The 16,212-nt window shown below is 45.5% G+C and overlaps 1 protein-coding gene across 2 annotated transcripts in view; it reads left to right on the plus strand.

The window, feature by feature from the left end:
• LOC147692489 (ribonuclease Oy-like) overlaps window positions 1–16,212 on the plus strand; it is an 86,124-nt gene that overhangs the window by 28,960 nt on the left and 40,952 nt on the right. For both annotated transcript variants that reach the window (XM_086938700.1, XM_086938701.1), the window contains exon 4: window positions 5,481–5,548. In XM_086938700.1, coding sequence (XP_086794826.1) covers window positions 5,481–5,548 — 68 coding nt within the window. The remainder of the gene's footprint in view (window positions 1–5,480; window positions 5,549–16,212) is intronic.

The raw sequence follows: 16,212 nt of genomic DNA on the forward strand, positions 1-16,212 counted from the left end.
TCAACGGAGATGGAGGACTCCATCATATACATAAAACAAAGAAGTGCCAAGCCTGGTTTAAAGTTTCACAGGTATTTATTTCATTTTGCTGCAAACTTAACCCTATGTGTTTTGGCTTGCACCTTGTTCACACACATTTTTTTTAACAAACCAACTGCAAAACATTAAAAAACAAAAAAAATGTATTAAACATAAAAAAACTATAAAATCCCCAAAAGACATTTACTAAAATTATTGTAAATATTTAAACCTAATATGTATCTATAAACAAATAATATAAAATGAAAAAGATAAGCGAAGTATAATACTAGATATATTTAAACATATTAAGTGAAGTATTGAAGTCTTGAATAATAGACCTACTAATCCCACTCCAGTTTATGCAACAGTAGTGAAAGCGTAGTTTTTCCGAGGGGTTATGTTTCCTATTCCCACTCCAAATAGGTCAACAGTAGGGAAAGTATTGGACTTCAGGGGTAAGATGAACTATTCCATCTCCAATCTGTGCAAAGGTAGGGAAAGCGTTGGACTTCAGATTGTGTTGTTACTATTATTGGTGGTGCTGGCAGGGGCAATGTGTGGTACAAGGTGCAGTGGCCTCCAGACGAGAGCCCTGACACTTATTTTTTTGCAAATTAAGCACTGGCTTAGTGCTCTGTTTTGCCTTTTCTGCTAGTTTTTTTGCCCTCTGTTTTGTCTTTCCTGGTTGTATTTCTGCCCACTGTTTAACCTATTCTGCTCGTTTTCTGTCCTCTGTTTTGCCTTTTTATGCTAGTTTTTCTGCCCTTTGTTTTCCCTCTAAAATGGATCTCATTCCCTTGGGCCCTGACACATTTGAATGGGGGAGGAGGGCTGCATAGCCCCCCTCCCTGGGCTGATTTCGGTCCTGGGCTCCCCATCTGCCGGGGCTAGACCATTATTCAATGGGGAAAGGGGGCCACATGGCTTTCCTCCTCAGGCTGTTAATGGCCCCGGGGTCCTCATCCCTCCGAGCCCAGTCATGTTTCCCTGGGTGCCCTGGAGCCTACCCAGGGCACACGGTGTGCTTAGGGACTGCAGGGGGAGCCTAAAGGACCCCGTAGTCCCAGGTGGCTCCCTGCCTCTTGCGGGAGCAGTCATTGCTATTTCACACAGGGCCCTGCTGGAAATGCAGCTCCCTGTGTGCAAGAGCATTCGTTTCATCTCTTTCCCTGCCCTCATGTCTGTGGTCAGGGAAAGAGATGAAACCTCTGCCTCCTGCAGGCTGGAGCACTGTGACACCTCCCGCCCACCTGAACCGGACTGTTTGCTTTTGCTTGGCAGGACCTGTCGGCTCCCGCCAAGCAAAAGCAAACAGGTATGTCCTGGGGGTGGGCATCCTGGGACATAGTAGTAGCTCAACCTGGGGGGTGGTGGTCACCAGGGCCATAAATGGCTCTAAGATGGGACCTGTGCAGGCCCCTCCTTATTTGTATTTGGCCGCGGGGAGGTGGTGACCCCCAGAGCCAAGGGTCTGCGCAGACCCCCTCTATGATGTTAATTGTAGCCCCAGGGATACGGTGGTCCGAGGGCTGGGGGGTGGGTCCGCACAGCCTCCTTATTAATTTTATTTATGGCCCAGGGTAGGTGAAGGTCCCTGGGGGGATGGGGTCAGCATGCCACCCGCATTACATTTAACATGAGCCCTGGGGAGGTGGAATGTTCTCATTTTGAACATCCAACAGAACTGTTGCCATTGTTTTCTCACGAGGTTGACAAGGTAGGGGGTGTACTCTTTTATCTTTTCTCTTACACTTAAACTAGATAACTTAGGATCCCCATGTAGGGTAATAATAGCTTATCCAGGCCTCCATCATCTGTGAAACAAGATATTGCATACTGAAGCTAAGAGGCAATGTCAGTGTATATGTGAGTTACAGGCCTCATTCCTTCTTATCTATCTTCAAGATATCAAAACTTAGCCTGTGTCTTCCATCACATGAAATAACAACATAGTGCATCATCTAGTCTCTGAAACACATTTTTCGAATAGATAAATATATATTATGCTCAAATCCAAGTATTGCACTTGACGTGCACAAAGAAAACCGCACTCCGGGCAGCTTGAATTGCAAGTTTCTTGTTTATTTTACAGCAACAGACGCGTTTCGGCGGAAGTGCCTTTTTCGATGTTACCGGCACTCGTGTGAAACACCATGATATATAAATATATATGTATATATATTCCTGAAATATGTAAGGACATATGGGAAGAATATTGATTTCAATCAGAGCTATCTGCCCTACTTCTGAGTGGGTTAAAGACAACTAGAATTCAACATTTTTTACACAGCAGCTAAATCAAAATTTTGGTATTTAGTTTACAACTAACAAGAACATAGTCCGATATATTGATTGCTAAGATTTCAGCTGGAATTTAAGGCTGACCTGATGTAGGCTAATGCCCGCAATTGTTGTTTTACACCAAACAGGTACAACAACGATTTATCCGAAATAATAGGTACTGGGCCTGATTCACGAAGATAAACTTACACATTTGAGCAAGTTTATGCTTTTTTAGTATTTACAAAACTGCATTTTAATAGTAAGTTTATGAGTGCAGAGACTCCGCAGTTTTGTAAATACTGAAAAAGCGTTTACTTACACAAACGTATATGTTTACCTTTGTGAATCTGGCCATCTGTGTGTGGTTTTTAAGTTTTGCCCCCAACAGACACACTTGTGGTGCAATATCTAAAGTAAACAGTTGTGACATTGGGTGCCCCTGATGTTTCGCCCATTTAATAAATTGAGGTGCAAAGTTCAATTGTTGGAGTTTGTCAAATTGGTAACTCCAAGCAATTATATCAAACCTGCACATTGGAAATGGCTTTTAGATTTTCAGTCACTGTGAAGGCACCAACTTCAAATATATAGTATGCTATTTTGCCATATCTGGAACCATGCCCGGTGGGCTTACAAAGCAACTTTAGGGGTTACCTAATACATAGAAATAGGTTGTCTTACAAGAGAAAGGCACTTGCCTTGCTAATTGTTGGAGTAGTGTCTTTAAACTACGGTTCACAGATAAAATAGTGGTGCCACTAGCACCATATATTGTTGCCAAATATGTGGGTGGCTTAAAGACAGACTGTCACCACTCATGCAATTTATGCACTATCTACCATGACCTTACTGGAAAATAAACATACCAATTGGGTGAAACATTTTACCAATGCCATTTTAGGGTCAGAGCACACACTGTGGTTCTGAACAGTAGTGTCATAGGACACAGTCTTAATACCAGCCAAAAGTATGATCCAGAACACAGCATAACACCAGGGGTGTTCATGCAGAAAAGGCTGATTTCTTCCAAAGTGCTACACATAAATGTTATAACTTACACTTATTTAAAGTGGCTCAAAAATATCACATTAGCAATGTGACTTCACTGTACCATGGCATGTTAAACCAAATCACATTACCAACAGCAAAAAGCTTGGCTAATTGTGGGGTAAAACATTTAGTATAATATGCTATACATTGTTCTGCACATTAGTCTATTTTATTCCACTAGAAACCGAAATACCTGCCATCTGGTCAATAGCCATGGATTTACTGTTCTAACATAAAGGGCCACCTGCGTCATGCACAGGGTATCATGTATCACACCTGTATCAATTTCTGCCACAGGCAGTACTTCTTTAGTGCACTTAATTTTCCAAAGGTAGATGGGCTGAGCGGTTAAAGATTGCCCCACGAGAAGATAGTACATTTGTAACTCAGATACATTATGAGAGAGTAAACACAAGCAATAAACGTCCATGTCCAGTCAGAGCTACATCTAATAACTGGTCTTTCTTTCCACATAAAAACAACAAAAACAATCCAGAAAGTACTATTACTTTATTGATGTGAGTTACAGCCCCAAACAGTTGTATATTTTGTTCCTACTAAGACACTGCAATTCAAATAGGATGGGCCTCTACAAACCATATTACCCTATAGGGTCAGGTCAGTGAGTTATCAGCTCTTCTACTAAATGTTTTGGTCTCAGTTTTCTGACTGCATGGAGCAAGGGATCTGCAGTGGAAGCTGTGCCACAACCTAATAAGAGGAGAATCAAAACAGAATGAGATGAGCAGGGTCTGAGCACTAAACCTGATACAGGAGCGTTTGAGACACTGTTTGCCATTCCTAAATGGGTCGCAAGGGACTTGCTCATTAATATTCATGACTCAGGCAGGTCGCAATTTGCGATCCAGTGGGAATGGCCAGCACTCACAGGGATGGTGGCCTGCTAGGGTCAGCAGACCACTGCTTTTTAAATAAAGCAGTTGTTTTTTTAAATGCAGTCCATTTTCCTTAAAGGAAAATTGGATGCTTTTCAACAATAAAAAGTGTTAAGTTTGCTATTCATTTTTTCTGAGGGGCAGTGGTCCATGAGACCACTGCCTGCTCTTAAAAAATGTTGTCAGCCCCAGGGAAAGGGGCACCTTGGGGCCCATTTGCGAATGGCCTACCACCAATTTGAAATTGGTGGTAAACTGTGAATGTTTTGCAACCACATTCACAGATGCAGAACATTCCTATATACCAGTACGACTTGCTATTAGGAAGGGACTCCCTTGGCCTGCCCCTTCCTAATAGCGACTCGCAATCCCTATTTTGAGAGTCGGTAATCATTTATCGACTCGCAAAATAGATTTGCTACATTTGAAAATGCATTTTACCAGTCACAAAGGGCCCAATGGGCCATTTGCGACTGGTAAAATGAAACGTACATCAAGCCCCCAATGCTTTACTTTCTCCATTGTGTATTTGAATAGTGTGGACAGACTCCCTATAATTTTACGCTTACTTTTCTGCCTTGCAGTCAGTACTTAATTTGTAAAAAAAAATAAGTGCCAGGCCCTCATGAAGAGGTTACTGCTGCTTGCATCACCATTGCCCCTCCCAGCACGGACAGTGACAGTACCAACACAACTACTAACCATCACACTCCTACAAGTGTTACGATTCAGACTATTCCAGGCCCCCAAAGCTTTAAGAATAGCTTGAGTGGCCATGTAGTAGTAATTTTTTTCTGGATATTGAATTAATGAACAACTGGTGTTATACTCATCTCTAAATTAGACAAATAGTGCCACCATGTGGCAGACTATTATAAGTGCTGTGTTGACAATTAAGTGCCAGTGCTGAGCACCGGAAACCACTGGCTCAAATGAAGCACTGCTTACAGTACACGGTCTGTCACTTGGACCAGCCCTAAGCATATCCTCCTTGCATAGGTCTATAAATTGCAAAGTTGTAGAGAGGGGAGTTTGGGATCAGAAGGAGTGGCGTATTACTAGTGAAGAGTACTGAGACTATGCCACTTTTCGAGGGAAAAGGAAGAAGACTATTTACATGGTCATTCCTGGAGCTCACAACGAGGCCTGTGTTCTGGGAGCTGTGCTTTTGGGACAGGAGAGCTCTGGCTGTGAAAGGAGTAAACTGAAGCAGTGTCTTTTTATTTATAGGGCCTAAGCACCAAATTCAGCTGTGTGATTCCATCATTTGTGAAGAACTGGACCATCCACGGCCTTTGGTAAGGAGATCAGCATGGTTGTAATGTAGGCCTAAAAGCATTAGCTTTGATGCCAGATATGACACAAAGGTGAACGAGGAAAGACCATGGGTTTGGGGCCTCACTCCCACTTCACTATTTCAAGTCAAACAAGTACACAAAGGCTTTAGGTCTAGTTTAATGTGCCAATATATGTAAACACAGGCATTCACAAAAGCTGTATACGTGTATTGCATGTACCAATGCCCCTTATCACATTGAAGCATGCTATATTGCCTTTGTCGATACTGGGAAAACTAAAGCAAAAAACTATTGTTTTCTGTATAGAATGCATATAGGAGATAAAGAGCTGAATGTGAACCACAGTGTGCTTATTTAGTTCACTTTTGAGATGTGAAATAGTCTCCAATACATTGCAATAGGGCACTTCCTAGAATGCGAAATGATATTCCAAAAAGCCAATGGCACGAGATGAGTTAGGACTACTGCTTTGGGTGGAGGCAAAGCCCACTGTGTGTATATGTCAAAGAATTGGTACCAATACATCCCTCAGACAAGTACGCATCTTGCCAGACCTAAAAAGACCCCAAAGGCAATAATGTTTGTTTAGACCCCTTTTAATGCTCAGAAGAACAGCTGGCGTTTTACAATATATGAAACATTTGACTATCTTGTGGCATCCATTTCCTAATCTGAAAGGATGAAAGACTTATAACATCAGTGGTAGTCTATTATCCAACACCAATGGTAGTCTATTATCCAACATCAATGGTAGTCTATTATCCAACATCAATGGTAGTCTATTATCCAAAATCAATGGTAGTCTATTATCCAACATCAATGGTAGTCTCTTATCTAACATCAATGGTAGTCTTTTATCCAACATCAATGGTAGTCTTTTATCCAACGTCAATGGTAGTCTATTATCCAACATCAATGGTAGTCTAACCTGTGACCCTGAGTTTACGCAAAGATCATGCATCTATTGTTATGACGGGGGTTACCAGCACTAGAGAGCACTTCCTCTCAGATCAGGTATAGCGTTATGAAGTACAATGTTGCCCCCACATATTGTACAAACGTGACAGTCTTTCACTAATCAGGACGTGGCATCTAGTCTTGATTGACCAATGTCCTGGCGCTAAAACCTAGACCCCCCCCTGGCTTCCCAGTACAGCGCTTAGGTTACTCTAGAAGAAGGTGTGCTGCAAGTCAGCGAGTAACGATGCCATTGCTGGCCATCCTTGTCTCCTGAAGCACAAGCCATAGGATTATGACCCAAGGAGCCAAGTTAAGTACCCCTCAGTTATCCTAGTGAATATATACGGGGAGTGCATGGCACAGACAGCATGGCCTTCATAGTAAAGTTTCTGCAGTTATAAGGAATCCAGAGCATCGCCATCTTGGGCTGTTTCAGGCAGGTTACCATACAGATGCTCAGAAGCAACGCCTGGGTTGCTCTTTTCACCCTGTGCATGTTCCATACAGGTACCTAGTAATCTACTGGTAATCGAGGGCCCGGCCACTATTCTTCCAAGTCTTGTGACCATATAGACATGAATATCAAGGGGCACATCATGCTATTCCTCGCCAGGCATGTTACCGTAGAGGTTAATCTTGGGCGTGTAGCCGAAATATAGGGAATACAGGGCACACCAAGCTTGCCCTCTGAGAGCGTGGTATTTTTTCCTACATTTTGTAGGACTAAAGTGCTTAGAGGGTGTGAGAAAGTTCCATCTTTCTTGCCTTGGTATGCCCCCACTTTTTTCTGAACTGCTGATGTGCTTTGACTGAGTGTGCCCTGGGTTCCTGCCAACCAGGTACCCAGGGCCTGTGTTCCTTCCCTAAAACTATGCTGAAACAAAAGACCCACTTGGTATCTCTGGCCACCTGTCAGCCCCTAGTAAATGGTACCCTAGGTACCCAGGGCATGGTGACCAGAGAACACCCCTGGTGGCTGCAGCACCTATTGTGCCACCCTCAGGGGTCATGTACCCTGGCACCCACACACTGCCTTTGCAGGCTGAGTGCCTAAGTACAGAACTAAAACAAGAGTCGACATGGCACACCTCCCTGTGTGCCATGCCCACAGAACCCACTGCCCTGGCATACTTCAGTCACCCCTCTAGCTGGGTGCCCTATGCCAGAGGTGAGGGCACAGGTGCATGAACCCTGTGCCCCTACAGTATCCAGGGCCATTCCTGAGCACTTTAAGTGCAGTGATGCCATTTAAGAGTATATGGTGCTGGGAGGTTGTCATTACAAACTCCACAGCACCATAATGGCTACACTGAAGACTGACAAGTTTGGTACTAAACTTCTCAGCACATTAAACCCGCACTGATGCCAGTGTGGCATTTAATGTAAAATGCACGAGAGGGCATCTTAGAGATGTCCTCCAAAACCCGAACCTACAATCCACGTCTGGGTTGAGTAGCTGCAGAGGCTGCCACCCAGCAGACATGTTGCTGGACCCCCGGGTGGAGAGCCCCCGCTCTCCTGGGCCTGCAACAATGCACATCCTGGGCGAGGTGCTAAGTCTCCTCCCCCAGGATGGACAGGGGGAAGCTTCAAAGGCATGCCGCCTCTGAGAGCTTCTCCAGACCATTTTCTGTACCCAGCAACTGGCCCCCACCGTTTCTACCCACACTCTGGTGGGAAGACTGGCCGGAAAAACAACGTCAGGAAGGGGGGTGCCAACCTTTTCCAACTCCACCCCTCAGGTAGAGGAGGCGAGGTGAAGCACGACCCCGGGCTCCGGCCATCTTGCAGATGGGGAGCCCTGCCCAATCCCAGCTAGGCTCCTTCCCCCCTCCCACAGGAAAGGAGCAGGCTAGGGGTGTACTCACCCTAGGACAGGGATCCATTGGTCCCTGCCCTTGCCCTACCTGAAACGCCCCTAAATGTAGTATTTATGGGCTCCCTGAACCTTCCTTCCTCAGATCCCGATACCAAAAACAAGAAAGAAGATCAAGAATAAGAAGACCCGCCGTGCAGCTGCTAAAAACAGGACAGCAACAACTGACTTGGCCCCAGCCCTACCAGTCTGTTGATCCTGGAACCTGCTCCTGCCTAAACCGGGCAACCTGCGCGGACAGCAATCTTGGGACACCCCGAGGACCTGCCTGCCTTGACCCTCTCAAAGATTGGGACTCCCATCAGCATAGGCTCTGCTGCAGCAACCCACCTGGTGCCAACCAGGAAGCTCCGGACCAGCCCACTCTGCACCAGCCGAGCCCGGGCCAACCCGAACTAAGACCACAAGGACGTCCCCCCGGTGACTGGGACCCGAAGTCCAGTGTCCAAAGAACCACCTCGACGAACCAGCAGACGCCTGCAGACTCAGAACCAGGGGCCACCCCAACCGCGACCAGCAGAGGGTAAGCTTTTCCGACACCCAAAGACACCCCTGCACCCGGCGCCCTACAGCCCCCTGTGCCTCCCTTTGGGGTACTCACCTGTGCTCCAAGATCCCAACTTACCTCTCGAAGTGCTGGTCGCCCCTGGAGAGTCTCTGTCCCCGAGCCTTCAGTCTTTGTTCCCTTTTCAAGATCCTCATTGGATAATATTGAGTGCCTGACGGCTCAAAAGCACCCTGCACCCAGCCGCCCGAGTGCCGCTGGCTGTGACCTCTTTGTCTTATCCTACTTACCCCCTTGCCCTAAGCAAGTGACAAGGAGCCCAGCTCCCAGAGCCGCATGGCCTGCTAGCCAGCAGCCACCAACCGAAGACCCCCTTTCCCTCATTGGATATCATTGGGCATACCTACCTCTGCACCCGGTCGCCCCTGTGCTGCTGGGATTGAACTAACTGTACTTACCTGACCCTGGGGGACCCCTGAGTCTATACCCAGAACCTTAACTTCACCAACCAAGTACTCACCTGGAAACCGGTAACTCACTTGCCTGCCATTGGATAACATTGACCCATTTTGACTCGAAAATGTTCTGTGTGAAGTTTTGAAAACTGAAAATATTCACATAAAATCAGCCAAAGTCCGAATTTCGAAGTACTCACCTGTGACCAGGGGAGAAGCCAGTACTGTACCTTTCAGCCCAGTACTGAACCGCCAGTAATCCCTAGAGGGTTTACTAGTAATCTGTATTTTCTCCATAGGAACCCATTGCCTGCTTTTCTATGAAATTTCTTCTAAGTGTCTACTTTTGAAAACTTGAAATATTCTTTAAAAATCACACGAGATACTATAACACAATTACCTACCTGTTTTGAGCTAAGCCCCCAGTACTGGCCCCAGGAGACCAGTGTTGGGTTACAAAAGTAACGCGATCGCACTTTACCTGCAACCTGAATTTTCTCCCGTTGAATAACATGGTCAGATTTCCATTAAAAAATTTTATCAGTGGGAACCTATGTGCCCTTTGCACCTCTGTCTCCCATTGCCATTGAACCTCTGGGAAGGCATCTTTCAGTAACTTAATGACAAAGCCTCTTGGGTCCTGTCCCTCCACTCCTTCTTCCAGTCCCAAAAGTCTCATGTTATTACGCCTCTGGCGATTTTCAAAGTCCTCCATTTTCCAGTGCAGGTCCTCCGTTATCTTCGATTGTTCCATCTTGAATGTCTGCCAGTCTGTAACCTAGTCCTCCAGCCTGCCCGTCCTTTCTTCAACTTGCACCACTCGCTCTTCCACCTCCTCATACTTTTTGTTCATTCTTCTTATTGACACCTGTAATTTTTTAGTGTCGTGCCTAGCTCTCCGGCTCTCTGCTCTGGCTTCAGGTTGCATTGTTTTTAGTGTGTTATACAGCATGTCCATTGTTATCTGCTGCGGATTTCCACTTTTTGCCCCTCCTGTAGCACCAGCCTCTCCTTGGGTACCCTCCTGATACATTGTAGAGGTTGCCGAATAATCCCATAACAGTTTTTTATTCGTTTTATCAGGAGAGCCTTCCCCTCTACCTCCTCTTCTTGGCTGCGGTTTCTTCCTTTTCTGTGTATTTTTACCCTCTGGCCCGCTGCTCCCTTCCGTATCAGTACTCATTTCTGTGGTGATTCCACCTTCCTCCTCGCTTGAGGAGGAGTCTGTGCCTTCATTCACAGAGAAGAATTCACCTTCCCGGTCTTTCTGTGAGTCCAGGCTCACCAGACTCCCCCATTTTGCACCCTGTGCCTTAGTCAAATCTTTCGACATTTCTTCCTCGACCTGGAGGAGGGCATCCATCATCTGGTCATTATTATATCCCCCTGCCCCCTCTGCTGTGCTGCTTGCGAGTGCTACAGACCCCCCGCTCACCAGTTGTGGTTGTTTGCTGCTTGCGTCCTCTGTCTCTCCCAGGTCTGCTGCTCTCGCCGAGTGCGCACCAGCAGTGCTTCCTGGTTGCCCAGCAACCACGACGCTTGCGTCCTCGAGGACGGCTCCAGCTGTCTTCGCGTCTTTGTCGGCGTCTGTATCGGGGATTTCGGGCGGCTGTTGTCTTGCTGAGCTTCTGGCTACTATTATAAACAACAAAAGAGTGTCACAGAAGGAAGTTTGCATAAAGCACAGGATTGAGAAGAAGGAAATGAAATCGACCTAGGAGGAAGTCACTTAGGGATTTCTTAAGAAGCCCTCACTCACCACCCTGGGTGGTGACATGCTTCATCATCGGGCCCACCAGGAGAAGCCGAATACCTCCCTGGTGTGCTACAACGCCAGATTACTGCGGAGCTGGTTTTTTTTGTGACAATAATGTGAAAAAAATGGGTTTAAAAAATGCAGACAAGCTATACCAAGCAAAAAACTTTATTCTGTGGTTAGCCAGGCATTGATTAAAATGAATGTGTCGGGAAATTTACCAACTAGTGTGTTGGGTGTTTTCCCCTTAGAGTGGGGTCGACATGTTTCTGCCCTTATGTGTAACGATTTTACTGGGCTTTCATCAGGACCATGTAGTTGTGTACCTCGGTGGTGTGGGCGCGCTAAGGCCCACCCTTAACAGAGGACGTGAAAGTTAAAAATAAAGTGTAAAATTAGGTGCAAAAAACAAACCAGAAAAAGTGGTGGTTCCTTCGAAATATGAGGAACCTGTGGTTTGTTAGTTAAAAGATCCACACCCCATGGGTCTCTGGAGGGGGGTGGTGGCGACAATGGCACACCGCCCGCAACGCCAAACACTCGCTCGGCGCCAAGCGATCTCCTCAATCCGGACCTCTGGCTACTACAGCTTTCGATCCAAATGCTTCGGTTACGGTAGGTTGTCTGTAGCCAAGGTCTTTGCTGTCTTTGGTAGAGGCTGACCTGCTGCTCCGTGGTAATGAGCTGTGCTCTTTATTTATTCCTTGAGCTGACAGCGGGGGTTCGCCTGATTGTGCTGATTTATCTTCCAACTTTTTTTCCCCCATCTTCTCAGCTTTCTTCTGTTGCGATATGGGGGGTCCGGTAGTCACTCGTTTAGTTGAGGTCGGCACTTTCGGTATTGTGACTGTTCCTAGCGGCTTGGCCGTGCCGGCTCCTGCTTACACCATCTTTTCTTTCTCCGTTTTGCCTTTTTGTGCCATTCTCCGGAGGTTACTGCACGCTGCTTCCCAGTGCTCTCTTACAGTTCTAAGCACTATTCGGGCTCGATTCCTCCAACTTGCACTGACCGCTCCTCGCAGCCCGTCTCTCTGAACGTCTACTATCCACAGGATCGCCTGCATACCAAGAGCTCTAATACTCCTCCAGGTATCAGGGCATCAGGGCTTCGTCCTTCTCCAGCTAGTTGGGAGAGGGAGAAAAATGTGACTGTGCTCTACAGCCCACTGGCGGCCATCTTGCCTAGAGCTATGCTGGTATTCTGCGGAAATTTTTTGGCAAGGCAGGAAATTATTGAAAAAGCCAGACCAGACTCAAAAAAATCAGCTCAGGGAGTAACCTTCTTTGCTCGACCGGACTTCTGCCACGTCACTGTGGAGAGGCGGTGGCGACTCAGGAAGTTAATTGCGCCCTTCCAGCGACAAGGGGCAAAGGCCTATCTAATGTATCAGGCAAAGTTAAAAATTATCACAGGTGGTGTCACTAGGATGTTTTTCTCAGAAATAAAAGCAGGAGAGTACTTAGCAGATCTTACGGAACTGAATAAAGAGAAAGGAAAGAATTAGACAGAATGTAGATAGATTAAATAAGGCAGCAGAAAGACGGAATCCATATACGTTTTGGGCATCAGGGTAGAGGAACGGGAGAATGTGTAGAAGGGAGGAGAGGGAGGAGACTCTACAACACACAGCAGCCACATATAGGTCATGTTTGACCTATTTGCCTGTAGAAGGGGGGGTGTTGCTGGGAGGGAGAGAGCGGAGGGGGGGGAAAGGAGGGGTGGTGATACACAGGAATAAACAGCACAAATGGACAAAAGCACAAAAAAAGTAGAAAGGAAATAGCTTTGATAACAGTATACAAACATGGGATCAGGACCTTTTGGCCGGGTGGAAAAGAAGGAAATGCTAGAAATCATAAATGGCATTAAGGATTATTTCCCTAAACATATCCGGGCTGAATAATGGAGACAAAAGGCAAAAAGTGGCTGCATTTTTAAGAATGTTTAAGCTAGAAATAATGTGTCTGCAGGAGACACATATTCCTGCAAAAGAAAAATTCTTGTTGGAGCAGATGGGGTTTGACGTGCTTGCACATACAAATCAGGAAACCAGAACAAAAGGAGTTGCCATATTAGCTAAGAAAGGGTCAGTCCAACTTAAGAGAAAAAAGGCGGATCAGGGTGGAAGATGGGTCATAGTGGAGGTAGAGACATTGGCTGGGTGTTTTACAATTGTGTCAGTCTATGGCTCAAATGATGATGAACCTACAAATTTTGATTATTTAGATACAGAACTTGCATTCTGGCCGGAGCCTATAATATGTTGTGGGGATTTTAACCCTAATGGTTTGTATGAGGCAGGATTCTCGAAAAGAGGAGGTTATGCAGGTCGAAAGAGGAGAACGTACAATGCTGTACATAATATGGCGACTCATAATGCTCTGGTGGATGTTTGGGCGGAAAAAAATCCCATAGGGACAGGGAGCACGTTTTACTCAGCCCCACATAGAACGGTATCAAGACTAGATTATTTTCTTACTTCAAGCTCTATAGTGAGTGGGTCCCACTTAGAAAGGTGGCTAAGGCTAGTTTCGGACCACAATCCATTGATGCTAAGCCTCCCGTTGATTAATAGGGGTGTGGGCAAAAGCAGCACATGGACATTTGAGAGGGGCCTATTGAGAGAGCCAGGATATATTAGGCATATGCAAGAATGGATTCCTCAATTCTGGGAGACCAATTGGAACTCAGCACCTGTCAATATGATCTGGGATGCATTCAAGGCTGGTGTGAGAGGGGAGACCTTAAGTTTCACATTACGAAGGAGTAAGATGGAGAAAACCAGAATGGATAATAGACTGAGGGACCTGGAGAGATTAGAACACCGAATAGTTGAGGCCATATCCAAACAAGAATCAAAAGAAGAGATATTACTGGAGATAGAACTGAATAAAGCGCAGGCAGGTGAACACCTGGCGCAGAAGGCGGCGAGCAACTTTTTGTCGAAAAAAGAAAAGTGTTATGAATTCAACAAAAGAGTAGGTCACCTTCTAGCTATTCGGACGCGTCAAAACCTTGCAGCAGGGGAAATAAAGGAAATTAAAGACAGTTCAGGAACTCTAGTTAACACTCTAGAAGGAATACAGGAGGTTTTTAGGAGTTTCTATGGAAACCTTTACAATCAGAATCTAAGTAATAGGGATAAGGAGATTACTGACTACTTGGCAGATATACCGCATGATAAACTAAGTATCGAGGGGAAAGAGAAATTAGACCTCACTCTAACACTACAAGAAGTAAGGGAGGCTGTGAAGCAACTACCAGCGGGGAAGGCTACAGGACCCGACCAAATACCAGTAGAATTTTATAAGCCATTTTGGGACATACTGGGGGTAAATATGTTGGAAATCCTTAGACGGGCACAGATAGGTAGAGCAGTACCACATTCCTGGGCAGGTGCAGATATTATAGTGATTTTAAAGAAGGACAAGTCACAACTAGAGCCAGGGTCTTATAGACCAATCACACTGTTGAATGCAGATGCAAAAATCTTCTCTAAGGCACTTGCACAAAATTTGAGCAAGGTGATTGAGGGGCTGGTCAGCAATACTCAGCACGGATTCATACCGGGGAAAGGAACCACCCAACATACTAGACAGATGATCACCATTCTGGACGCAGCAGGGGTTACAGGAGATCCTGTTGCGGCCATATTCCTCGATGCCAAGAAGGCTTTCGACAGGATCTCCTGGGACTACTTGTGGAGGGTGATGGAGTGGTTTGGGATAGGTGAGAGCTATATCAAGGCAATCCAGGCTCTCTATGAAGGTCAGACTGCAAGAATAAGAATAAACAGGAGCTATACAAAGGCAGTTCAGATAAAACGCGGGACTAGGCAGGGCTGTCCAGCCTCATCATTACTGTTCGCTTTATATCTGGACCCATTCCTAAGAAAACTCATAAGTAACAATAACATTCACCCAGTTAGGTTGCATGGGACTGAGCACAAGCTATTTGCATATGCAGACGACGTGGCTATCATAACACCGAACCCAGGGAGAGCGATAGTGGAAGTTGAACAAGAAGCCTTGAATTTTGAAACAATAGCGGGATATTCAATCAATAAGAGTAAGACGCAGATTGTGCAGAATAGTTATACAACATATCAGGATGTTAGAGTGGTGTCTGTAGCCACATATCTTGGGGTTAAAGTGACTGCTGACTTAGATAATCTCGTAGGGCTTAACATGGAACCATTATTACTTAAAGTAAAAAGAAACACAGAAAGGATCCATAACCTCCACTTGACACTAATGGGTAGGATAAACGTGATCAAAATGATCACGTTTCCGAAATTTTTATACATCTTTAGAGCAATACCGCTATTTTTCGAGCAGATATGGTTTAGTAACATAGAAACAGTACTTAATAGATTGATATGGGCTCAAGGGAAGACCAGAAGAGCGTATCGCTATATGGTACTACCGAGGGAGAAGGGGGGCTGGGGGGGGCACCGGATTTTAGGTTATATTATTGGGCAGCTGTCCTACAATATTCACAGGGGCTCCTGGGAGGAGGAGTTGAGCAACAAGGTGATATCACAAGCTTCACAAATGTTTACAGGGCGCTGTTGGGGGGGGGGACGCTGAGAATGCCCTGCTAAATACGATTGACTATAGTTATTTTAAACACACTAGGTTTAAGACTCTACGAGCAGTATATAATGTATGGAAGGCGGTGGCTAAAAAGCTTGGTATAGGGAGATACAATTATTACACCCGATTGTACACAAATCATTTACTCCCAGGGGAAATATTCCGAGATGTAATCATGAAGGACTGGGATAACAAGGGGATTAGGAGGATAGGGGATTTATTGGATACAGAGGGGGTTGTTATGCTATTTCAGGAACTACAAGGAAATACGGGATATTGAGTAACAGCTTCTTTAAGTACCTCCAGATAAGAAGCTTTCTCACAAACAAAAGAGGTGGCTTGATTGGATTTAATCAATGCAGAATAATGGACCACCTTGGAAAATATAACCATTGGACAATTCGCCAGCTGTATGCAGAATTATATCTGTTAAAAAATGACGATAGAGAAAAATATGCCGGGAAATGGGTGGAGAAGGTGGGCTCTACCATGGAGCATCTACAGACATCGATAGAC

This window comes from Lissotriton vulgaris, chromosome 9 (assembly GCF_964263255.1).
Source record: "Lissotriton vulgaris chromosome 9, aLisVul1.2, whole genome shotgun sequence".
NCBI classification, from domain to species: Eukaryota; Metazoa; Chordata; class Amphibia; order Caudata; family Salamandridae; genus Lissotriton; species Lissotriton vulgaris.